We start from the raw sequence: 27,637 nt of genomic DNA, 5'->3' as shown, positions 1-27,637 counted from the left end.
GATGATGATTGGGAACCCATGTGACTGATGAGTGTTTGTAAACAGTGTTACGGAAGGGAAGGGGGTGTTGGGGTGGGTGGAACATCTGAACATGACTTCACATTACCTCAGAGTGCTCGCAGATGTACTAATAACTCTGAAACCCCATCTGGGTCATTCCTACCAAGCGGTCCTGAGACAAGACCAATTTCAGTGATTCATCAGTGCTGGCTACTCCAGGCTGTGTCCTTGTATGGAGTGTGTTAGCGTGTGTGTTGCTGTCTGAGTGGGCCTCTATTGTTCATTTTGTACTTTCCTGAGAGCCTACTGGCTGGCCCTCGTAAATCTGCTCCAACCAGACAGGACACACACACACACAGACGTATTTAAACTCTCTCTCACAAACACAGGCAAGCATAAAACACAGACTTTACGTACAAACATGTGCAAACAGACACACGCGCACACGCTACCATACTCAGTTGCCTCTATGGAACCAGCCATGTTGTAGTCAATACAGCAGACAACTCAATACCCAAGCCTCTGTTACCATCTACCTACAGTATACAGGCTGACTGACAGGGGAGCTAGCCTCTGTTACCATCTATCTACAGTATACAGGCTGACTGACAGGGGAGCTAGCCTCTGTTACCATCTATCTACAGTATACAGGCTGACTGACAGGGGAGCTATCCTCTGTTACCATCTATCTACAGTATACAGGCTGACTGACAGGGGAGCTAGCCTCTGTTACTATCTATCTACAGTATACAGGCTGACTGACAGGGGAGCTATCCTCTGTTACCATCTATCTACAGTATACAGGCTGACTGACAGGGGAGCTAGCCTCTGTTACTATCTATCTACAGTATACAGGCTGACTGACAGGGGAGCTAGCCTCTGTTACCATCTATCTACAGAATACAGGCTGACTGACAGGGGAGCTAGCCTCTGTTACCATCTATCTACAGTATACAGGCTGACTGACAGGGGAGCTGGCCTCTGTTACCATCTATCTACAGTATACAGGCTGACTGACAGGGGAGCTAGCCTCTTTTACCATCTATCTACAGTATACAGGCTGACTGACAGGAGAGCTATCCTCTGTTACCATCTATCTACAGTATACAGGCTGACTGACAGGAGAGCTAGCCTCTGTTACCATCTATCTACAGTATACAGGCTGACTGACAGGGGAGCTAGCCTCTGTTACCATCTATCTACAGAATACAGGCTGACTGACAGGGGAGCTAGCCTCTGTTACCATCTATCTACAGTATACAGGCTGACTGACAGGGGAGCTATCCTCTGTTACCATCTATCTACAGTATACAGGCTGACTGACAGGAGAGCTAGCCTCTGTTACCATCTATCTACAGTATACAGGCTGACTGACGGGGGAGCTAGCCTCTGTTACCATCTATCTACAGAATACAGGCTGACTGACAGGGGAGCTAGCCTCTGTTACCATCTATCTACAGTATACAGGCTGACTGACAGGGTAGCTAGCCTCTGTTACCATCTATCTACAGTATACAGGCTGACTGACAGGAGAGCTAGCCTCTGTTACCATCTATCTACAGTATACAGGCTGACTGACAGGGGAGCTAGCCTCTGTTACCATCTATCTACAGTATACAGGCTGACTGACAGGGAACTAGCCTCTGTTACCATCTATCTACAGTATACAGGCTGACTGACAGGGGAGCTGGCCTCTGTTACCATCTATCTACAGTATACAGGCTGACTGACAGGGAGCTAGCCTCTTTTACCATCTATCTACAGTATACAGGCTGACTGACAGGAGAGCTATGACAGGGGAGCCTCTGTTACCATCTATCTACAGTATACAGGCTGACTGACAGGAGAGCTAGCCTCTGTTACCATCTATCTACAGTATACAGGCTGACTGACAGGGGAGCTAGCCTCTGTTACCATCTATCTACAGTATACAGGCTGACTGACAGGGGAGCTAGCCTCTGTTACCATCTATCTACAGTATACAGGCTGACTGACAGGGGGAGCTGGCCTCTGTTACCATCTATCTACAGTATACAGGCTGACTGACAGGGGAGCTGGCCTCTGTTACCATCTATCTACAGTATACAGGCTGACTGACAGGGGAGCTAGCCTCTGTTACCATCTATCTACAGTATACAGGCTGACTGACAGGAGAGCTAGCCTCTGTTACCATCTATCTACAGAATACAGGCTGACTGACAGGGGAGCTATCCTCTGTTACCATCTATCTACAGTATACAGGCTGACTGACAGGGGAGCTAGCCTCTGTTACCATCTATCTACAGTATACAGGCTGCTGAGCTAGCCTCTGTTACCATCTATCTACAGTATACAGGCTGACTGACAGTATACAGGGGAGCTGGCCTCTGTTACCATCTATCTACAGTATACAGGCTGACTGACAGGGAGCTAGCCTCTGTTACCATCTATCTACAGGTGACTGACAGGCTGATCTGTATACACTGAGGAGGGGAGCTAGCCTCTGTTACCATCTATCTACAGAATACAGGCTGACTGACAGGGAGCTATCCTCTGTTACCATCTATCTACAGTATACAGGCTGACTGACAGGAGAGCTAGCCTCTGTTACCATCTATCTACAGTATACAGTATACAGGCTGACTGACAGGAGAGCTAGCCTCTGTTACCATCTATCTACAGTATACAGGCTGACTGACAGTATACAGGGAGCTAGCCTCTGTTACCATCTATCTACAGTATACAGGCTGACTGACAGGGAGCTAGCCTCTGTTACCATCTATCTACAGTATACAGGCTGACTGACAGGGGAGCTGGCCTCTGTTACCATCTATCTACAGTATACAGGCTGACTGACAGGGAGCTATCCTCTGTTACCATCTATCTACAGTATACAGGCTGACTGACAGGGAGCTAGCCTCTGTTACTATCTATCTACAGTATACAGGCTGACTGACAGGGGAGCTATCCTCTGTTACCATCTATCTACAGTATACAGGCTGACTGACAGGGGAGCTAGCCTCTGTTACTATCTATCTACAGTATACAGGCTGACTGACGGGGGAGCTAGCCTCTGTTACCATCTATCTACAGAATACAGGCTGACTGACAGGGGAGCTAGCCTCTGTTACCATCTATCTACAGTATACAGGCTGACTGACAGGGGAGCTGGCCTCTGTTACCATCTATCTACAGTATACAGGCTGACTGACAGGAGAGCTATCCTCTGTTACCATCTATCTACAGTATACAGGCTGACTGACAGGAGAGCTAGCCTCTGTTACCATCTATCTACAGTATACAGGCTGACTGACAGGGGAGCTAGCCTCTGTTACCATCTATCTACAGAATACAGGCTGACTGACAGGGGAGCTAGCCTCTGTTACCATCTATCTACAGTATACAGGCTGACTGACAGGGGAGCTATCCTCTGTTACCATCTATCTACAGTATACAGGATGACTGACAGGAGAGCTAGCCTCTGTTACCATCTATCTACAGTATACAGGCTGACTGACGGGGGAGCTAGCCTCTGTTACCATCTATCTACAGAATACAGGCTGACTGAAAGGGGAGCTAGCCTCTGTTACCATCTATCTACAGTATACAGGCTGACTGACAGGGTAGCTAGCCTCTGTTACCATCTATCTACAGTATACAGGCTGACTGACAGGAGAGCTAGCCTCTGTTACCATCTATCTACAGTATACAGGCTGACTGACAGGGGAGCCAGCCTCTGTTACCATCTATCTACAGTATACAGGCTGACTGACAGGGGAGCTAGCCTCTGTTACCATCTATCTACAGTATACAGGCTGACTGACAGTAGAGCTAGCCTCTGTTACCATCTATCTACAGTATACAGGCTGACTGACAGGGGAGCTAGCCTCTGTTACCATCTATCTACAGAATACAGGCTGACTGACAGGGGAGCTATCCTCTGTTACCATCTATCTACAGTATACAGGCTGACTGACAGGAGAGCTAGCCTCTGTTACCATCTATCTACAGTATACAGGCTGACTGACAGGGGAGCTAGCCTCTGTTACCATCTATCTACAGTATACAGGCTGACTGACAGGGGAGCTAGCCTCTTTTACCATCTATCTACAGTATATAGGCTGACTGACAGGAGAGCTATCCTCTGTTACCATCTATCTACAGTATACAGGCTGACTGACAGGAGAGCTAGCCTCTGTTACCATCTATCTACAGTATACAGGCTGACTGACCGGGGAGCTAGCCTCTGTTACCATCTATCTACAGTATACAGGCTGACTGACAGGGGAGCTAGCCTCTTTTACCATCTATCTACAGTATACAGGCTGACTGACAGGGGAGCTATCCTCTGTTACCATCTATCTACAGTAAACAGGCTGACTGACAGGAGAACTAGCCTCTGTTACCATCTATCTACAGTATACAGGCTGACTGACGGGGGAGCTAGCCTCTGTTACCATCTATCTACAGAATACAAGCTGACTGACAGGGGAGCTAGCCTCTGTTACCATCTATCTACAGTATACAGGCTGACTGACAGGAGAGCTAGCCTCTGTTACCATCTATCTACAGTATACAGGCTGACTGACAGGGGAGCTAGCCTCTGTTACCATCTATCTACAGTATACAGGCTGACTGACAGGGGAGCTAGCCTCTGTTACCATCTATCTACAGTATACAGGCTGACTGACAGGGGAGCTATCCTCTGTTACATTCTATCTACAGTATACAGGCTGACTGACAGGGGAGCTATCCTCTGTTACCATCTATCTACAGTATACAGGCTGACTGACAGGGGAGCTGGCCTCTGTTACCATCTATCTACAGTATACAGGCTGACTGACAGGGGAGCTATCCTCTGTTACCATCTATCTACAGTATACAGGCTGACTGACAGGAGAGCTAGCCTCTGTTACCATCTATCTACAGTATACAGGCTGACTGACGGGGGAGCTAGCCTCTGTTACCATCTATCTACAGAATACAGGCTGACTGACAGGGGAGCTAGCCTCTGTTACCATCTATCTACAGTATACAGGCTGACTGACAGGAGAGCTAGCCTCTGTTACCATCTATCTACAGTATACAGGCTGACTGACAGGGGAGCTAGCCTCTGTTACCATCTATCTACAGTATACAGGCTGACTGACAGGGGAGCTATCCTCTGTTACCATCTATCTACAGTATACAGGCTGACTGACAGGGGAGCAAGCCTCTGTTACCATCTATCTACAGTATACAGGCTGACTGACAGGGGAGCTATCCTCTGTTACCATCTATCTACAGTATAGAGGCTGACTGACAGGGGAGCTATCCTCTGTTACCATCTATCTACAGTATACAGGCTGACTGACAGGGGAGCTATCCTCTGTTACATTCTATCTACAGTATACAGGCTGACTGACAGGGGAGCTATCCTCTGTTACCATCTATCTACAGTATACAGGCTGACTGACAGGGGAGCTATCCTCTGTTACCATCTATCTATACAGGTTGACTGACAGGGGAGCTATCCTCTGTTACCATCTATCTATACAGGTTGACTGACAGGGGAGCTAGCCTCTGTTACCATCTATCTACAGTATACAGGCTGACTGACAGGGGAGCTATCCTCTGTTACATTCTATCTACAGTATACAGGCTGACTAACAGGGGAGCTATCCTCTGCTACCATCTATCTACAGTATACAGGCTGACTGACAGGGGAGCTATCCTCTGTTACCATCTATCTACAGTATACAGGCTGACTGACAGGGGAGCAAGCCTCTGTTACCATCTATCTACAGTATACAGGCTGACTGACAGGGGAGCTATCCTCTGTTACCATCTATCTACAGTATAGAGGCTGACTGACAGGGGAGCTATCCTCTGTTACCATCTATCTACAGTATACAGGCTGACTGACAGGGGAGCTATCCTCTGTTACATTCTATCTACAGTATACAGGCTGACTGACAGGGGAGCTATCCTCTGTTACCATCTATCTACAGTATACAGGCTGACTGACAGGGAGCTATCCTCTGTTACCATCTATCTATACAGGTTGACTGACAGGGGAGCTATCCTCTGTTACCATCTATCTATACAGGTTGACTGACAGGGGAGCTAGCCTCTGTTACCATCTATCTACAGTATACAGGCTGACTGACAGGGGAGCTATCCTCTGTTACATTCTATCTACAGTATACAGGCTGACTAACAGGGGAGCTATCCTCTGCTACCATCTATCTACAGTATACAGGCTGACTGACAGGGGAGCTAGCCTCTGTTACCATCTATCTACAGTATACAGGCTGACTGACAGGGGAGCTATCCTCTGTTACATTCTATCTACAGTATACAGGCTGACTGACAGGGGAGCTATCCTCTGTTACCATCTATCTACAGTATACAGGCTGACTGACAGGGGAGCTGGCCTCTGTTACCATCTATCTACAGTATACAGGCTGACTGACAGGGGAGCTATCCTCTGTTACCATCTATCTACAGTATACAGGCTGACTGACAGGAGAGCTAGCCTCTGTTACCATCTATCTACAGTATACAGGCTGACTGACGGGGGAGCTAGCCTCTGTTACCATCTATCTACAGAATACAGGCTGACTGACAGGGGAGCTAGCCTCTGTTACCATCTATCTACAGTATACAGGCTGACTGACAGGAGAGAGCTAGCCTCTGTTACCATCTATCTACAGTATACAGGCTGACTGACAGGGAGCTAGCCTCTGTTACCATCTATCTACAGTATACAGGCTGACTGACAGGGGAGCTATCCTCTGTTACCATCTATCTACAGTATACAGGCTGACTGACAGGGGAGCAAGCCTCTGTTACCATCTATCTACAGTATACAGGCTGACTGACAGGGGAGCTATCCTCTGTTACCATCTATCTACAGTATAGAGGCTGACTGACAGGGGAGCTATCCTCTGTTACCATCTATCTACAGTATACAGGCTGACTGACAGGGGAGCTATCCTCTGTTACATTCTATCTACAGTATACAGGCTGACTGACAGGGGAGCTATCCTCTGTTACCATCTATCTACAGTATACAGGCTGACTGACAGGGGAGCTATCCTCTGTTACCATCTATCTATACAGGTTGACTGACAGGGGAGCTATCCTCTGTTACCATCTATCTATACAGGTTGACTGACAGGGGAGCTAGCCTCTGTTACCATCTATCTACAGTATACAGGCTGACTGACAGGGGAGCTATCCTCTGTTACATTCTATCTACAGTATACAGGCTGACTAACAGGGGAGCTATCCTCTGCTACCATCTATCTACAGTATACAGGCTGACTGACAGGGGAGCTAGCCTCTGTTACCATCTATCTACAGTATACAGGCTGACTGACAGGGGAGCTATCCTCTGTTACCATCTATCTACAGTATACAGGCTGACTGACACGGGAGCTATCCTCTGTTACCATCTATCTATACAGGTTGACTGACAGGGGAGCTATCCTCTGTTACCATCTATCTATACAGGTTGACTGACAGGGGAGCTAGCCTCTGTTACCATCTATCTACAGTATACAGGCTGACTGACAGGGGAGCTATCCTCTGTTACCATCTATCTATACAAGTTGACTGACAGGGGAGCTAGCCTCTGTTACGATCTATCTACAGTATACAGGCTGACTGACAGGGGAGCTAGCCTCTGTTACCATCTATCTACAGTATACAGGCTGACTGACAGGGGAGCTGGCCTCTGTTACCATCTATCTACAGTATACAGGCTGACTGACAGGGGAGCTATCCTCTGTTACCATCTATCTATACAAGTTGACTGACAGGGGAGCTAGCCTCTGTTACGATCTATCTACAGTATACAGGCTGACCGACAGGGGAGCTAGCCTCTGTTACCATCTATCTACAGTATACAGGCTGACTGACAGGGGAGCTAGCCTCTGTTACCATCTATCTACAGTATACAGGCTGACTGACAGGGGAGCTAGCCTCTGTTACCATCTATCTACAGTATACAGGCTGACTGACAGGGGAGCTAGCCTCTGTTACCATCTATCTACAGTATACAGGCTGACTGACAGGGGAGCTAGCCTCTGTTACCATCTATCTACAGTATACAGGCTGACTGACAGGGGAGCTATCCTCTGTTACCATCTATCTATACAAGTTGACTGACAGGGGAGCTAGCCTCTGTTACCATCTATCTACAGTATACAGGCTGACTGACAGGGGAGACATCCTCTGGAACGGTGGTGCTGAAGTGTCATGATAAGCCTCTCAGCAGGAGTCAAGGGCTCTTGCTTCAAGTAAGGCCAGATACACATTTGCTCATTACAATGACACACAAAGAAAAAGTATGCACAGACATGCACAATAAGAGGGGAAAAAAGTAGCACACACAGAAACACATCAGAATAAGTGGCTAAGAGGTTGACCCATGTGATAGTGAAGCGATCGTGGTCCATGGGGAAATGTTTGATCCTATGCATTCTGGCTACCCTAACAGACCATCCCTTTGGGAGAGCAGGGACAGACAGCTGCAACACCCACAGGACCCAGCATAGAGGACTGTAAATATATATATATATATAAGAGATGCCCATTTCAGGAGGATAATAAATCATGGTAATATAATGGGAAGAGACTACAATACAGTTACCAGAAAAACAACAATCTTTCAAAAGGACATAATGTAGTTACTAGTAATGTAGTATTTTTTTGTGGGGAGCAGCCAGCCACACGATTATGTATAAATGTCTGCTTTCCAAGAGGACAGTGCAACTACAAGGTAATAACAAAAATGCATGCTTATTGTATACTAGGTCCTCTCAGAGTTAAACACTCAGCCAAGAGAATGCCTCTGTTTCACTTTACTGTGAATAAAATATCCATACCGTGCCAGGAGGAAGGGAAATAGGCAAGCCAAATCTTTCCCTTCTGGATACTAGGCCAAAGAACCTGCCAGCATACCGATGCAGCACTATCAGCAGAAGCAGACATCTCCACTAGCCAAGTAGCAGTGACCAGCCAAGCCCAGTGTGTCTACTGTCTAGCCTGTAGGTTTGCCAACGCAGTGGATATAGGGCTATCTACTGTTGATGGTTCACAGAGCTATATTATTATATTGCTTATATTTTCTCTTTACATAGTTTTTTAAAATCTCTAATTCACTCAAAAACTTAGCCACTTCAAATGCTCAATACTCAGTACCCAGCCAGCACTCAATTTGCTTACTAAACAAACTACAGGTAACTGTCAAAATAAAGGAAACATCAACATAAAGTATCTTAATAGGGTGTTGGGCCACCATGAGCCAGAACAGTGTCAATGAGCCTTGACATAGATTCTACAAGTGTCGGGAACTTTATTAGAGGAATGCAACACCATTCTTGCACAAGAAATTCCATCATTTGGTCTTTTGTTGATGGTTGTGGAAAACTCTGTCTTAGACGCCGCTCCAGAAATTCCCATAATTATTCCATTGGGTTGATCTCTAGTGACAGAGAGACTCACGCAACGCTTTTAACCCCCTATGCTCCTTTAAGACCCCTTTTTCAGTCACAGAGATCTCTTCTTCTAGCCATGGTGGCCCAAATAATGGGCAACTTTTATACATGACCCTAAGCATGATGGGCTGTTTAATTACTTAATTAACTCAGGAAACACACCTGTGTGGAAGCACCTGCTTTCAATATATTTTGTATCCCTCATTTACTTCAAGTGTTTCCTTTATTTTGACAGTTACCTCTATCAATCTAATCAATGAAATTAGTTAAAAGGCTGATTAGCAAACTATCATTGAGTGAATTGAAAACCTGCCAACCCTTGACATCCCCTGAGCTACTTTAATGTAATTACTCAGAGTGACCACAACGGTGACCTTGGGAGACCCCAAATGACCCTTTGATGACCCCAGATGACCATGGTTACCGTGGTAACACTCAGGCAAGGTCAGGACTAACCTCTGCAGATGAGCCCCTCCTGGCTGACGGTCTGTTTGCACACCCCACAGTGCTTGCTTTTCTTGAATGTCTTCGCCCGGAAGGTGTGTGAGTGAAGCGCCTCGAACTCTTCAGGCTGCAAATGGAACAGATAAAGAGGAGAGGGTTAGTGTTCAATTGCAGATGGCTCAGTTGATCGGGTTATAGTGGTGTCAATACAAAGACTGTGGGTTCAATTTGTGCATAAGCCACGGTATACGTAAGGGTTTTTTCTGGATAAAGTCATTTGGACTTTTGTCACAGGCAAAGAAAATGGAACAATCAACCAAACTAGGAATAAAACAAATTGTCTGTCAGTATAAATTAAAAGCTGTGCATCTATAAGGATAGTCCACTACAGTATACTTATTTAATATGCAAAGATAATGAACATAATATTAATCAAATAGACTTTAGCGGTAGGAGAAGTCTTATTTGCCCTAACTTGAGATGAACGCACAGAACCACACCGAGTCACGTCACAGACTGAAGATTTGCACAAAAGTGCAGAAATTTTAGCATTTGGCCCAACTGTAGAAATGGTACACTCCAGCTGCCCTCTACAAAGAATCAGTTCCCACTTTCTCTACTCCGAGAAACAAGAACAACCACGTCACCCCATGCCCCTCCGTCCCCCCCTCCTTTCCAAAGGCTGCTGCTGGAGGTGTGTTATGCAAGCCCTCTGAGATGATTCATATCTGACAGCGTCCATAGCGTAGCCTCCTCTGAAATGACCCCCCTGTCTCCAGCCGGCATGTGTTTTCCTTCTCCTATAATTACATCTCAACTGTTCTCCCTTTTTCCTGTCTTCCTTCTAAACTGAGCTCGTTGGCGGGGGTCAGGGTAAGAGAAATGTCAAAGCGAAGGACAACCATCTCGCTGTGAAACCTGTGTCATGTTCCCTCTTTGTGGTCAGCGTCTCAGCGTCACCCCGTAATGGACGACTTTGGGGGATTTGGACCGGTGACATCACTTCCTCTGTGTATTTTCTCAGCTGGTCCCCATTTTGGGCTTTTCTGGGATTCGGCTCGGTGGGATATTGGGCCCCACTAACACACTGTCTGTGGGCCCAACATAGCAATATTGAGCTCATATAACAAAAGTACTTTAGAAGTGAAAGAATCACACATGGCCACACAAAGATATTTGCTGCATATACGTCACCTGTCTGAAAAGTGAATCAAGACTAACACGTAAACAAGGAGGAAAGAATGTATAACAAAGAGACCTGGGGACCGAGTCGACTCACAATGCATTATGGGGAAGCACAGATGTAAAACAGACCAGATTCTATAGCCTACACCATTTTTTTATGGTGTTGTGTGTGTGTGTGTGTGTGTGTGTGTGTGTGTGTGTGTGTGTGTGTGTGTGTGTGTGTGTGTGTGTGTGTGTGTGTGTGTGTGTGTGTGTGTGTGTGTGTGTGTGTGTGTGTGTGTGTGTGTGTGTGTGTGCGCGTGCATGCACAGCTGCCTGATTCTTAACCATATTCTTTATGAGGGTTACTGAACGCTTTTCAAGGCAGGAAATGCAGGCCGGAATGGCTTTATAATATCCATCAAATTTCCATTAAGGCAGTGTGTGTGTGCTCGCTGGACAGGGCTCAAAAGGCCATGTGGTTGGCACATTGAGCAACTTTAGAGAGAGACTTTAGATGGCAGGAGAATGGAATGGAGCTGCGGTGTACCACCGAGAGAGAAATCCCAGGCCAGACACTGCAGCCGTACCAGTAATGACGTTATGTACCTCCTTTGGCTATCAATCCCAAAGAGTCGGTGGATGGAATGCAGTGAGGCATAGACGTTGCAGGCCAGAGTTAGAGGTAAGCACTTCAGCTGACTCTAGCTGGCTCTCCCACTCTGTCTATTTATTGTATATTCATAGTGCCCTTGGAAAGTATTCAGACACTTTGACTTTTTCCACATTTTGTTACATTACAGCCTTATTCTAAAATGGATCAAATTGAGAAAAAAAATCCTCTGCAATCTACACACAATACCCCATAATGACAAAGTGAAAACAGGTTTTTAGAAATGTTTGCAAATGTATTAAATTCCAAAACAGAAATGCCTTATTTACATAACTATTCAGCCCCTTTGCCATGAGACTCGAAATTGAGCTCAGGTGCATCTTGTTTCCATTGATCATCCTTGAGATGTTTCTACAACTTGATTGGCGTCCACCTGTAGTCAATTAAATTGATTGGACATGATTTGGAAAGACACATACATGTCTATATAAGGTCCCACAATTGACAGTGCATGTCAGAGAAAAACTAAGCCATGAGGTCGAATGAATTATCCGTATAGCGCTGAGACATGATTGTGTCGAGGCCTAGATCTGGGGAAGGGTAGCAAAAAAATGTCTGCAGCATTGAAGATCCCCAAGAACACAGTGGCCTCAATCATTCTTAAAAGGTATACATTTGGAACCACCAAGACTCTGCCTAGAGCTGGCCGCCCAGCCAAACTGAGCAATTGAGGGAGAAGGGCCTTGGTCGGGGAGGTGATTCTTTTTTTTTTATAAATTAGCAAAAAAAATCTAAAAACCTGATTTTGCTTTGACATGATCGGGCATTGGATATAGATTGATGAGGGGAAAAAATAAATGTATTACATTTTAGAACGGACTGTACAGTACTTTCTCTTTTTTGTCTTGATCCCTTAGAACCTCTTTCACTCGCTCTCTTTATTTCAACTTACTTTCTCTTTTGTTATTTCTGGACATCTCTCACTTTCTTTATCTCTGTCAGTCTCTCTCTCTCTTTATTTCTCTCTCGCTCTCTTCCTCCCCTCTTACCATCCTCTCTTCCCCAACAGTCTACCTTGCTAACTCCCCCACTTAGCAGAGAGGTAGATTTATGGATGTCTGTGCAGCCTACAGGAAAGCACAAGGTCTGGTTCCCATGATGGGCAACAAATAGTGTATTCTCCCTCCAATCAGAAGCAAACTATCAGTCAAATGACCATGACAGAGGGAAAACAATTCTAGACCAGCTTTACTCCACACACAGAGACGCGTGCAAAGCTCTCCATCACCCTCCATTTGGAAAATATGACCATAATTCCATCCTGATTCCTGCTTACAAGCAAAAACTAAACCAGGGAGGACCAGTGCCTCTGTCAATTAAAACATGGTCAGATTAAGCAGATGCTAAGCTACATGACTGTTTTTCTAGCACAGACTGCAATATATTCTGGGATTCTTCCGATGGCATTGAGGAGTACACCACATCAGTCACTGGCTTCATCAATAAGTACATCGATAACGTCGTCCCCACAGTGACTGTACGTACATACTCCAACCAGAAGCCATGGATTACAGGCAACATGCGCAATGACTCGGCTTCTCAAATGGCACAGTGGTCTAAAGGCACTGCAATGCAGTGCTAGCTGTGCCACTAGAGATTCTGGGTTCGAGTCCAGGCTCTGTCGCAGCCGACCACGCCAGGGAGAACCATGGGGCGGCGCACAATTGGCCCAGCGTCGTACGGGTTAGGGGAGGGTTTGGCTGTCAGGGATGTCCTTGTCCCATCACGCACTACTGACTCCTGCGTTGGGCCCGGCGCAGTGCATGCTGACACGGTCGCGAGGTGCACAGTGTTTCCTCCGACACATTGGTGCAGCTGGCTTCCGGGTTAAGTGGGCTTTGTGTCAGGAAGCAGTATGGCTTGGTTTTTGTTGTGTTTCAGAGGACTCAAAGCTCTCGACCTTCGACTCTCCCAAGTCCGTACGGGAGTTGCAATGATGAGACAAGACTGTAATTACCAATTGGATACCATGAAATTGGGGAGAAAAAATTATAATAATGTTTTTTACCCAAACAATGTGGGGGCTGAATTTTTAACCGCACACTCACGCATGCCAACACACACACACACCTCTTGGCCACCTGGTTAGTCAGTTGACAGGGTTACTATAGAAGCATGGGTCCTGGGATCTCCTATGAGGGCTCTCATCAACAGTGTAATTTTGGTTCATTACAAGAGATGTACAGTAAGCTGTTCCCACCTCATGAGAAGAAGAGGGCTCAAGACAAAATGTAAACAAAAACAACTATGTTATCATGCATACACAGGGTAACATCTATTCAAACATTTACACATAATCTATCTGACATGTAATTTTCCCATTTGAACATACATTACAGAATAGCAAATCAACTGCCTGAAAGTCCCTCTCCGCATATGGGCTCTGCAGCCTACTACAGGAATGTAACTGTGTAGTTTAGTTTCTTTCACGCTGCAGACAGAGAGGGAGACAATGTGAGGGACACACGCCAGACATTAAAAATGTCTCAATCTCAGTCTATTCAGGCCAGGGAGTACCATCGTCTTTGGCCCTCTCAGAGAGAGGAGCTGACCCCCAAATAAAACAGACTTCTAGTGTTCTCCCCCCTATTCATCAGGCTGTGCAACAGAATGGAAGAGACTCCAGCAAAACACTTTTTAAATACTTCATCCCTCCTGCCTGGCCTCCAATGTCAGTCACTTGTCTCCCCACCTTTGGGTGGTGAGTGTAGGAGAGGGGGCACTCAGATCTCAGCACAATACCTCATGGTTTAATTCCCATTAGCAATTTGGACTGGAGCCATAAGTGCTCATCCTCTTTTAGAAACCAAACAAACAAGCCCTCCTCTGCTTCGCACCCATCTGAGGCCTGGCCTCCATTGTTTACTCCAAATACTATGTAAATAAACGGCACAAAACAATATAGGGGAGCTCCCTTCATGGGGCCCGACCCTAATTGGTTCCGTTCATTAAGAGGGCCGCCACTGCTTGCAGAGTTTGTTTATTGTTTGTAGCGGGAGGAAAGTGGCGGATTCTGGGATACATGGCGCTATGGATTTGGAGGGAAGAGATGAGAGGGGTGGGGGGGTGTACGGTAATCGTGGGGGTACGTTCACATTCACAAGAGACGAGGTCTCTGGATTATAGTTCAAAGTGATGCCAACCATGCAAATGCCCCTGGTCCTACCGTGGCTCTTTCCATCGCCTCCCTTTTCTCTCTGCTAGACTGACACAAAGGCAGACGGCTTGAAACAGGCATCATTGGACCCCCAGGGGACAAGGCCAGTGTACACACAGCCCCCTTGCTGAGACGCTAAGCTCCTGGGAACAGGGTCCCATCCCTCCAAGCCACTCATACACACACGCACATACACACAATGGAGACCCCTAACTCTGAGGGAGTGGGGAGCGTGGTTTGGGGGCGTGGCTCCCAATGGGCTGATAGGGTTTAAAGCAGGGCTACAGCACTCTGGGAAGAGCAAGGGTGCGTTTCAGTAGGTATAAATGGAATCCATTCCTTATCTCCTCTTCATATACGCCATGATTCACCAACTCATTAATGGGTCATTGAGAGCTACTGGGTGTGCAGGCTTTTGTTCCAGCCCTCCAGTACCCTTCTGGTATTAGATTTTTTTAATCGGGTGTGTTAGTGATGAACTGGGATAAAAACTTGCACAGCGCAATATCACTGAAGACTGAAGCTGGATAACTCTGAACTGCACTGATCAAAAATCATGATAGGTGAAAGCAGTATGGTGAATGCCTGCTGGGAATGTATTATTCACCTGTCCAGGTCAAAGGTCAATCACACCAATCCAGATGGAGGAAACTATGAAAGGAAAGGCAAAAGCAACTACAATGAAAGGGAATACCTGTCTGACACAAGGATAGCGAGCGGCGCTCACATCCTGCTCAATAAGCTCCAAATCTGTACATTGACCCCCCAATAGGGCCGCTTTTCCAGCTACAACTCTGAGACATTCCTGCTGAATAAGGTCACTTCGAGAAGCTTTTTTTCATCCTTGACGCTAAAAGCGGTGCATTCGATGGCGCCCCATCTCTCACACACACACTGATACACATATACCGAGAAAGCAGACTGATTTCAGTCCGAGCTGCATGTGAGGATAAATCCCTCACCTCATTAGTTTACAACCCTATGCAAAGTACACACACACACACTCCACACACACTCCAGAAGGGTTCTTAGCAGAGCGATAGGGTCATACCAATAACCATTTTGATCTAAAGAACCCTTTTTGGAAGGGAAGAATGATTCTTTGGAAGGCAAGAACGGTTCTAAATAGAACCATACTGTATAGAATGTTTCCCAGCATGCTAAGAATTGTTTGTTTTTACTGTAATATCTGTGTTTTGGCATGTACATTGATTGGTTGATGAACTTTATGCTACAGGAAGATAAATAAAATACAGTTTTCTAAACTAACCCAATCTGTTAGCAATTGGATTTGTTGGAACCATTACTGAGATGGTTGTTCTAGTTTAGATGATTAAGGTAGTCTCAGTATTCAATTTTTCCTACCCCACAGTCATTCTGAATCCAGGTAGCAGGTGAGTAACAATTCCACTTGTTGGATTCCTAACTCTGTCGGGCTCCAATAGGAATTACACATCACTTTGCAAGCCAGCATAATGTGACTTGCAGCACTGACGTGACCTGTAATCCAGGAGTTTTGTAACGCCACAGTGTTAGGGTATAACTAGGCCTTCAAAGAAAGGCTCTGCTATATGTAACATATTGTCATAAATAATTGGAACTGCTGTTCTAGGAAGAACCCTCCAAATATAAAAGGGTTCTCGGTAGAAACCTTCATAGACGGTTATAGTAAGAACCTTTGGATGATAATATGGTTCTTGGTAGAACCCTTCATAGAGGGTTCTAAATAGAACCCTCTGAAAAGGATTCTACCCAGCACCAAAAAGGGTTCACCTATGTAGACAAACTGAAGAACCTACGTGGTTCTACTTAGCACCTTTTTTCCCCCCGAAAGTGCACACTTCAGAAAGTATGTACTTTTGAGCTCAAAGGAAAAATCCACTCAAAACTATATTTTTGTATTTTTTTCCATTAGTCCACTGTTACACATTCCCAAACGGTTTTGAACGTCAGCAGTCAAGTTATCAAGAGGATTTTCTAGAAGCAAAGTGTCACTTGCCACATCAACATGATGATTTGTTTTGCATCATATGATACATTTTGTATCATCATGATGATGTGGCAAGTGACACTTTGCTTCAAATCCAATATCTTGAAAACTTGACTGCTGATATGCAAAACATTTTAGGACTGTATTAACATTGGACTAATAAAGAAAATCCAAAATATAGTTTGAGAAATGTTTCCTTTGGGTGCTGTCGATCTGTAAAGCTGTATTGCCTACCATTTCATAACCCTTTATTTGCTTCTATTTACCACACACACACTTCAGCAAGTCTGTGGCATATATGGCTACACACAATGTAGTTTGGTAATGCTCTAGGAACGTTCTCCAACTGGTTTGACATTGGGAATGTTCACAAATAGTTCAGAGAAATTTTTAAAAAACAACGTTCTCCTGTGGGAATTTCAAGACTTCACAATAACGTTTTCTGCAGGTTTCCTCATAGTTCTATTTAAAGTCATGTTCTCAGAACATTAAGGCAACTTTCGATCAAAATCACAAGCAAACATTAGTAACGTTCAAAGAAAAACATTACTGTACATTCTGTTCTCAGCATAGGAAAACTCCTTTGTATTTTGGCCGCATCCACTATTTGACCACACCTGTTCTTAATGAGTGCTTGTTTCCTTTGAAATTGGGTCTGTTTGAATAGACTAAAATGAAAAGCTTGGTAGGAGTAAAAAAACAAACATGGCATGCTAGCTCCATCCTGGTGGCGCAGGGGACTCCAATGGATAGAGAAAAGAAGATCATAGCTTTGAATCATAGCTTTGAATCTCAATGATGCCGTGCCACAATACAAAATACATGTGTTTGCTTGATTCAAATTCATTTACTTCTGTCCCTATATGTGCTTTGATTAAAAACCTCAAAATAACCTACGTTCTCAGAAAGTTAATAAAATATCCCAGGAAAACTTTCTGTGAACCATAGTAAAACATTCTCAGAAACTCCATGTAACCTACAAATGGTATGTTCCCAGAACAGGTCAAATGTTCACTTCCATTCTCAGAACGTTTTCTAAAAAAACTTCCGTTTTACCGGTCTGGAAACGTTTGGCTTCTTGAACCAATGGGAAACCAAACATTTTAATTTCATCAATTCTCAAGGAACAAAATGTGCTACCTGGGATGTGTTCAGCAAACCTGCTGTCAAGCTTTTTTTTACCCACTTAACAAACTCTGTGGAGTTAATTTCATTTGGGGATTTATTTCATTTGGTATTGGCACCGACTAACTTTGTTGGTGTGTCTGGGCAATGAATCCATCCTTAGAGCCCACTGCAAAAGTGCATTACAAGGAGGAATGAAAAGGTTTTCAGATAGTGTCTTGTAACAAGACTCTAGAGCTTGATAACATTATGAACATAACCCTGTGCAGATCCATATTATCTTATGCCCTTCAAGTAGGGTGTGTGAGAGAGAGAGAGAGAGAGAGAGAGAGAGAGAGAGAGTGAGAGTGAGTGAGTGAGTGAGTGAGTGAGTGAGTGAGTGAGTGAGTGAGTGAGTGAGTGAGTGAGTGAGTGAGTGAGTGAGTGAGTGAGTGAATGTGCGTGTGAACTCCCTTGAACATTAGATTGAAACTCAAGCCTTATCAGTAGTGATCCCATCCAATCCATCCATTCAACTGAGATAATAACCTACTTAACACAGCGTCTCTCATATGGGACAACATGTGTTTGGGTGAGATGTTAACAAGACACACAGTGGGGTCACTGTGACAGGTCCCATCTGCTACTATGGGAAGTGTGTGTGCATGTGTGTGTGTGCCCTCTGTTGCTGGAACATCCCTCGCGCTCCTACCCCGCCCTTTCTCCAATAACCCCATTCTTGTCTCCTCACTCTCCCAAACCGCCCACCCCCTCCATGCATGTTTTCTCCCGCAAGGCTATGATTCTTCAGCTCACAAAACGCAAGCAGGCAGGGGCGTCTCACCCTTGACCTATCTCATCTCCTTCCACTCAGTCTGGCCTGACCCCACATCCACACAGAGGCAGCCTCTACTCCCTTCATCTCCCTCTCTCACCCTCTGTCTCCGTCTCTCAGTTCCTCTCTCAGTCTCTCTCTGTCTCGCTCACACACTCTCACACACTCTCTCTCTTTCTTTTGATCACGTGAGTACAATGGAGCCCCCACATGGAGTTTCAATAAAGGGCCACTGAACACTGAACTCTGACAATAAGAGGAGGCCAACCCCGGGATTGTACCAGCTATTGGAACATTTATGTGAAATTCCCAAAGATTTTTGACAGGCATGCTTTTAGGAGAATCCACTGGTGGTGGCTAACTGATAGTTTTGTAAGAGAGCCAATGAATTCTTCATCCTTATCACACACAAAAAAAGGGGGGAATGAAAAGGAGGGGGAAGAGGAAAGAGAGACAGGAAAGAGTAAGAGAGAGGAAATAAAAAAGAAGGGTGGATGAAAAGAAGAAAGAAAGGCAAGGAGGTGGGGAAGTGAGTTTGAACGTGCCCCCCTAAGCTGGTATCCATAGCACAGCCCATCTCAGGGCAGGAATTCCCTCGATGGTAGGGTCGTTGACGGTCATGGACAGTTGGCGAAGTGTCCTGTCCTTCTCCCAAACCCTGTCATTCCAAACAGGGAGTCAACAAGCTGAAGAAGTGAACCTAGTTATTAGATAGCTGTCTTTTCCATCAAAACTGCTATGGAGTTTCAAATTAGCGTTTTTGAAAAAATAAATAGATATGTTTGAATGACACTAAATGATACTTTAAACCCTTGCAGAGCTGAAATATTTTGGTAAGAGAAGTGATCATAATTTAACTTACATGCTTTGACGTGGATAAGGAAACAAGTAAGTCACAGGAAGATTTACCGTTATGTAAGTAGTAAACACTTGTTTAAATCTGTACATTTACAACCCAGTGAAAATGGAAAAGTGCGTGAAATGTGGAATGGAAAAAAAGTCCTGTCCGTTGCCTGTGAGGCATCTGCTATACAAAGACCAGATTTAATAATTCATGATGCACGTGGGACCACGAGGCACTGAGCAGCAGTTTCAGAGGCTATGGAAGATAAACTCTCTCCGCAAACACACGAGAAGAGTTGGTTTTGTGTCCACCAGCCTCATTGTCGTGTCTCTAGATGCACTCAGATGCCCAGATCTCATCTTCATTATCGATCCTTTGTTTCATACAAAAGGTTGTAAAAAGTAGGGCTCGTAACAGCTGGCTAGGTTTTCGGCAAGATAGAAAAGCTGCCTCCAGTAAGACAAAGGGGTGGCGATCTGGGTCTATTTATAAATGACAGCTGGAGCACGAAATATAAGTCTCAAGGTTTTGCTTGCCTGAGGTAGAGTGTCTCATGATAAGCTGAATCCACACTATTTACCAAGAAAGTTTTCATCTATATTTTCTTTGCTGTCCACAAACAGATGCTGGCACTAAGACTGCACTCAACGAGCTGTATAAGGCCATAAGCAAACAAGAAAATGCTCATCCAGAGGCGGCGCTCCTAGTGGCCGGGGACATTAATGCAGGGAATCTTAAATCCGTTTTACCTAATTTCTACCAGCATATTACATGTGCAACCAGAGGAAAAAAACTCTAGATCACCTTTACTCCACACACAGAGATTTTGTAAAAATCTATCCCTCGCCCACCAAATCTGACTATAACTCTATCCTCCTGATTCCTGCTTACAAGCAAAAACTAAAGCAGGAAGTACCAGTGACTTGCTCAATAAGGAAGTGGTCAGATGACGCAGATGCTAAGCTACAGGACTGTTTTGCTAGCACAGACTGGAATATGTTCCAGGATTCTTTCGATGGCATTGAGTCACTGGCCACATCAGTCACTGGCTTCATCAACAAGTGAATCAATGATGATGTCCCCACAGTGACCGTACACACATACAGTGGCTTGCGAAAGTATTCACCCCACTGGCATTTTTCCTCATTTCTTGCCTTACAACCTGGAATTATAATTGTGTTTTGGGGGGGTGTTTGTATCATTTGATTTACACAACATGTCTACCACTTTGGAGATGCAAAATGCAGAAAACTTGAGCGTGCATAACTATTCACCCCCAAAGTCAACACTTTGTAGAGCCACCTTTTGCAGCAATTACAACTGCAAGTCTCTTGGGGCATGTCTCTATAAACTTGGCGCATCTGGCCACTGCTATTTTCTGCCCATTGTTCAAGGCAAAGCTGCTCCAGCTCCTTCAAGTTGGATGGGTTCCACTGGTGTACAGCAATCTTTAAGTCATACCACAGACTCTCAATTGGATTGAGGTCTGGGCTTTGACTAGGTCATTCATAGACATTTAAATGTTTCCCCTTAAACCACTCAAGTGTTGTTTTAGCAGTATGCTTAGGGTCATTGTCCTGCTAGAAGATGAACCAGTCTCAAATCTCTGGAAGACTGAAACAGGTTTCCCTCAAGAATTTGCCTGTTTAGTGCCATCCATCATTCCTTCAATTCTGACCAGTTTCCCAGTCCCTGCTGATGGAAAAACATCCCCACGGCATGATGCTGCCACCACCATGCTTCAATGTGGGGATGGTATTCTCGGGGTGATGAGAGGTGTTGGGTTTGCGCCAGACATAGCATTTTCCTTGATGGCCAAAAAGCTAAATTTTAGTCTCATCTGACCAGAGTACCTTCTTCCATATGTTTGCGGAGTCTCCCACAAGCCTTTTGGCGAAAACCAAACGCTTTTGTTTGCTTATTTTTTTCTTTAAGCAATGGCTTTTTTTCTGGTCACTCTTCCGTAAAGCCCAGCTCTGTGGAGTGTACGGCTTAAGGTGGTCCTATGGACAGATACTCCAATCTCCGTTATGGAGCTTTGCAGCTCCTTCAGGGTTACCTTTGGTCTCTTTGTTGCCTCTGATTAATGCCCTCCTTGCCTGGTCCGTGAGTTTTGGTGGGCGGCCCTCTCTTGGCAGGTTTGTTGTGGTGCCATATTCTTTCCATTTAAAAAAATGGATTTAATAGTGCTCCGTGGTATGTTGAAAGTTTCTGATATTTTTTTATAACCCAAACCTGATCTGTACTTCTCCACAACTTTGTCTATGACCTGTTTCGAGAGCTCCTTGGTCTTCATGGTGCCTCTTGCTTGGTGTTGCCCCTTGCTTAGTGGTGTTGCAGACTCTGGTGCCTTTCAGAACAGGTGTATATTTACTGAGCTCATGTGACAGATCATGTGAGACTTAGATTGCACACAGGTGGACTTTATTTAACTAATTGTGTGACTTCTGATGGTAATTGGTTACATCAGATCTTATTTAGTGGCTTCATAACAAAGGGTGTGAATACATGTGCACGCGCTACTTTTCCGTTTTTTATTTTGTAGAATATTTTGAAACAAGTGATTTAAAAAAAAAATCACTTCACCAATTGGGACTAATTTGTGTATGTGTCATGTCCTGACCATGGTTCCTTTTTTATGTCTCTATTTTAGTTTGGTCGGGATGTGAGTTGGGGTGGGAATTCTATGTGTTGTTCTATGTTTTGTATTTCTGTGTTTGGCCTGGTATGGTTCCCAATCAGAGGCAGCTGTTTATCGTTGGCTCTGATTGAGAACCATACTTAGGCAGCCTGTTTTCCCACTATGGGTTGTGCGTAGTTGTTTTCTGTTTCTGCACCTGACATGACTGTTTTGTTTTTTATTCATTCTCTTTGTTATTTTGTTTTTTATGTTCAGTTTCCATCAAAAATAACATGAACACTTACCACGCGCTTTGGTCCACACCTTCTTCATACGACGACCGTTACAGTATGCCATAAAATCCAAATAAAAATAATTTTAAATTACAGGTTGTAATGCAACAAAATAGGAAAAACGCCAAGGGGGATGAATACTTTTGCAAGGCACTGTACATGCACATATTACATCTATTACCTCGACTAACCTGTGCCCCCGCACATTGACTCTGTACCAGTACCCTGTGTATATAGCCTCACTACTGTTATTATATTGTTGCCCTTTAATTATTTGTTCTTTTTCAATTTTTCTTATTTTTAACTTGTTTATTTTAGTAAATCGTTTCTTAATTAACACTCTCAAAACTTTAACCTCTTAAGTTTTTTTTTAACCTAAAATGACATACCCAAATCTAACTGCCTGTAGCTCAGGAACTGAAGCAAGGACATGCAAATTCTTGATACCATTTGAAAGGAAACCCTTTGAAGTTTGTGGAAATGTGAAATTAATGTAGGAGAATATAACACATTAGATCTGGTAAAAGATAATATAAACAAAGAAACATGTGTTTTCTATATATATTTTTTTAAATGCAAGAGAAAAGCCAGATAGGAGTATAGGTATAATTTAAATTTGGCCATCAGGTGGCAGCAGTGTGTGTGCACAGTTTCAGACGTATCTCGTGAAGAATTACATTACTGCAATATCAAGTAAAAAATGCTATGGTAATAAAAAATGAACGTTTATACACTCCCAGGAATGTCATAGATGATGGATCATTAGCTTATACACTAACTTTCACATATCTAGATGGCCGGGCCTGGTGGGTGTGGAGTCAGAGACAGCAGTTGGGTCAAACTGTAAACCCCAGTTCCTACAATTGAACATAAACATTGATTTGATCAAATTCAACTATGCTACATTTTATCTCTGGGACCCTCATGATGACAAGTCGGAGCAAGATTACTGAATGTAAGTACATGATTTATCTTCAGAGGTGAATGTATCAAACCAGTTGCTGTGATAAAAGTTCTTTGTTATTGTGCACTCTCCTCAAACAATAACATTTTTCATTGTAAAAGCTACTGTTAATTGGACACAATTGCAGTCAGATTAACAAGAATTTAAGCTTTCTGCCCATACTAGACATGTCTGTGTCCCAGAAAGTTGGCTGTTGTATACAATGTCATTCTAGTTACATTAGCGCACCTTAGCAACAACCGTCCCTGTTTAGGGACACCGATCCCGTAGGGCTTGTAATTAAGCATTTCACTGTAAGGTCTACCTGTTGTATTCTGTGCATGTGACAAATAAAATTTGATTTGATGAAGGGAGGAATTTGACCTTTTCTTTCTCTCATCTCCTCCTCCTCTACGACTCTCCTTTCCTCCATCCACCGGCCTCACAATGGACGGTCACCTGATTTCATTTAGGGAGAAATGCACCTCAGGCATTCCAATCTTTCCCTCTCTCGTTCCCTCTCTTTCTCTCAACATGCATTTCCATCTCAGTGAGGTGGATCCCAGGGAGAAAATGACTCAGTCATCCAGAAGTGAAGAGAGAAAATCACCCATTTTTTCACAGGCTAATCAACAGAATGGAGGGAGAGAAGCATTAAGTAAAGACTTTGAATCTAGTCTCAATCCACTAATGTTTATTTATTTAACCTTAATTTAACTAGGCTAGTCAGTTAAGAACAAATTCTTATTTACAATGACTGCCTATCCTGGCGATGCTGGGCCAATTGTGCATCGCCAGATGATTGATCAATAACAATGCTTTGGTTCTCAGTCTGCAGGTATCTGCAGGGATGGTTAACTCAAGTATGTTCCACCCCCAGAGGCAGACTGGATACAGTGGCTTCCGGTCACGTCGTCCAGTCCCGACCTGGGAGAAATAACAACCCACACTCTTCAGCAAATGATAACCCGTTGAAAAACTCTTTTTGGTTCCAGGTAAAACTATTTGGGTTCCAGGTAAAGCCCTATTGAGTTCCATGTAGAACCATTTCCCCAGAAGGTTCTACATGGAACCCAAAATAGTTCTATCTGGAACCAAAAAAAGTGTTCTTCCTGGAACCAAAAAGGGTTATCCTATGGGGACTGCCAAAACAACCCTTTTGGAACTCAGCCACACTCAAAAAAAAAGTACGTAGCGGCATCCTGGCGTCATGGCATCTACAAGCTCTACAAGAAAAAAGAAAACATTTCCTGGTGCTTTCCCAACTCAAATTTAGTGCAATGCTGAGATAAAATAAAGACTTACTTCGGAACATTCCACAAGGATAAAGAGACTATGATGATTAAGTTGAGAGAAGAGAGAGCAGGGAGTAAGGCCATTACACTATTAAAATGGCATGTCATAGCTTTTGTTTTGAATTCTTTAACCATTATTTAATCATAACCATAAGCACGAAAAGCAGTATAATTGGACTTGATATTGAATGACATCACCTAATTCGTTTGGCGTAGTCGGCACTTGTTTCGCAAAACCAGAACATAATTTTCTCCCAGAAGTCGTAGAGACATTGCAGCAAATGAAAATAAATGTCAGAAATTGAGCAACACTGGAGAAGCACGCCCCAAAAACCTCTTCCCGCAAGCAGCCCGCTTTAATGGTCCAAATCCATGCTCAGTTTAAAGTAACCAAGTTCATCATCAGAAATGAGCTCTTTGCCCAGAAAAGACAGCATGCATGCTTTCACCAGTGCTACAATTTGGCTTGATGATTGACAATTGATGAGGCTTCATAACCCCGAAAGTACTTTCTTTAAACTGACACAGACCTTTGCACATAATGGAGTGGGTGGTGGTGACATAAACCACGGCCTGCTCCACAACTTGTTATAGTACATAGGCCTAACGGTCATTCCGCGGAGAACAACCACCTCACTATACGCCTCATAAAGGCACACACGCCCCTGTGGGACTTAGTCTCTCTTATATCCCATCATAAATAATGAAGTTACACATGTATCTTACACAGTGGTCTCATTTCTGCACTCGTAACAAATTCCACACAGGAGATAAAAAAGGCTGTTTTATCTCAAGAAGCAGACACTGAAACACAACATGGTCTTTCTGTTTTGTGGCAACAGAGCTCCTCAAATGAAAACATTGATGATAAAGCTACGGGCATGAATTATGGTCGCTTCAGATTGGCTGCAAAGAGTAATGTTGTAACTGACGGACGCAGAAGCCATTGTTTTTGCTACACTCTTCCCCCCCCCCCATAAGTCGGTCAGACAATGCCTCCTTGGATGCTGGCAGCATGGGAGGATCTGGCAGACTACTGTATTCAGCTAGTGGGCACCTTGCCCAGCCTCAGACACACCTGTATCATTGCTGTTGTTGTTATCAGGGTGTAAAATCCCTGGCTGTCAGCAGACTAGCCCAATAATTTACTACTGGTTAGGGGAAGAGAGGCATCAATAATAGGAGCTGAAGAGCTTTATCAAGCAAGGAAAAACAAACTTGGGGCTCTTTCTCAATTGTCTAAAGATCTGTCCTATTCTCCTCTTCTTCATCTGCACTGTTCTGAGAATACCTGATCAAGAGTAGGAAAGCCTAATGATGAGTTTCCACCCCATTGTTTTAACCTTTTTGAGCATTCTCTAGAAGAAGGAAATGAGATAATGGGAACGAGCTGGGGGGGGACTTTTGGACAATTGAGAAAGAGCCTTAGAATTTACAGCTCGTCACGGCAGTGGAGGTCTATTGGGCGAGTATTCATGTTGAAATGTTCTGGCATGGCTCACACTTGATTCAGGTGCTGAATGTATCAGAAGCTCAACATGGCCATATACGGTGAAGGCAGTGTTCACAAGCAAGCCAGAACGTGGAGTTTATAGATGCAACAAGGGATCAAAACTGAGGCCAAAATCCCTCACAATACAGGAACAATACAGGAATGCGTGAACCTTCATATTGACTCACACATAGCAGTCCATTTGTTTTAACACACACACACGCACGCACGCACGCACACACACACACACACACACACACACACCTACATACACATATAAGCTCAGTAGCCTATGGTATGTAGCCACGGCCAGTTTGTGATGAGTTGTGAATGATTGCGGGATTGCAGAGGTAGATACTGGGGAGGATGGAGGAGGTCTGGACTCTCGGCTCTCATTTATGTCTCGCCCCACAGACATGTCTCACTTTCTGTTCGATGAATCCTGACCTCCACTGGAATCAGGTCCAGCCTAACCAACCCCGTCTATGAGTGATGTCACCTGCAAGGCTTTATTGAACTCTCTTTCAGTTGAATTCCGCAGTCTACAGAGCAAAATGGCTGTGGAGCATGTTGAAATACCATACTGTGTTTCTCAAAGCAATGCATGTAAATTCTGGAATGTAAAACTCTGGTGCTGAATGTAAAAATGTTTACGCAAGTGGGCTCAAGCCGAGCCTTTCCGCAAAGAAGCATATTTTAAGAACTGTCATTCACAGAATGCATGCTCAGTGGAGAATGTGAATTTTTTGTCCAGGAATATGCTTTACCTGGTTCCGGGCAGCCGGCCCCTGAATGTACTAAGCACATAGTGCTCAAAGGATAACTGCCCACTGACCAAAATAGTATTTGGCCATAGCCTGCACTCTATCACTCAATCTATCTTATGCAAGCAAACTTGACCCGTTTTAGCAAGAGACGACCAAGAGAGTATAACCCTATCTGATAATGCTAAATATAAGGTAGGAGTCTTCTCACATGCAACTCTAGTCTCCAGGGTACTCAGTCAAATCCCGTAGCAGACTGGACGCAGCTCATAACACTTCATAAATGGCTTATTCACCTCAATTGCCTGCCTCGATCTCACTGCACTCATAAAGGGAGACCAAACTCAACTGAAGTCCTCGCTAGTGATCTTAATAATGTGGTGCTGTTTCGTCTCCATAACCACAAGGGATTTTGTTTATTGGGGAATGATTGATGCTGGTGATCAGGCTCTCTCTGAAGGATCATGGTCTGTTTCTATGACAAACTATGGGTAACCCCAAGTGAAACAAAACAACTAAGCCAGAAATAAACCTGGGAAAGGTTAAATAGTTAAA

The 27,637-nt window shown here is 44.3% G+C and overlaps 1 protein-coding gene across 8 annotated transcripts in view; it reads right to left on the bottom strand.

Moving 5' to 3' along the window:
- tns1b (tensin 1b) overlaps window positions 1-27,637 on the bottom strand; it is a 287,235-nt gene that overhangs the window by 170,422 nt on the left and 89,176 nt on the right. For all 8 annotated transcript variants that reach the window (XM_052522076.1, XM_052522083.1, XM_052522080.1 and 5 more), the window contains exon 2: window positions 9,921-10,035. In XM_052522076.1, coding sequence (XP_052378036.1) covers window positions 9,921-10,035 — 115 coding nt within the window. The remainder of the gene's footprint in view (window positions 1-9,920; window positions 10,036-27,637) is intronic.

Source organism: Oncorhynchus keta, chromosome 7, assembly GCF_023373465.1.
Source record: "Oncorhynchus keta strain PuntledgeMale-10-30-2019 chromosome 7, Oket_V2, whole genome shotgun sequence".
In the NCBI taxonomy this organism is placed as follows: Eukaryota; Metazoa; Chordata; class Actinopteri; order Salmoniformes; family Salmonidae; genus Oncorhynchus; species Oncorhynchus keta.
Note: the sequence above shows the minus strand (reverse complement) of the source record. Positions and strands in the feature narration are given on the sequence as shown.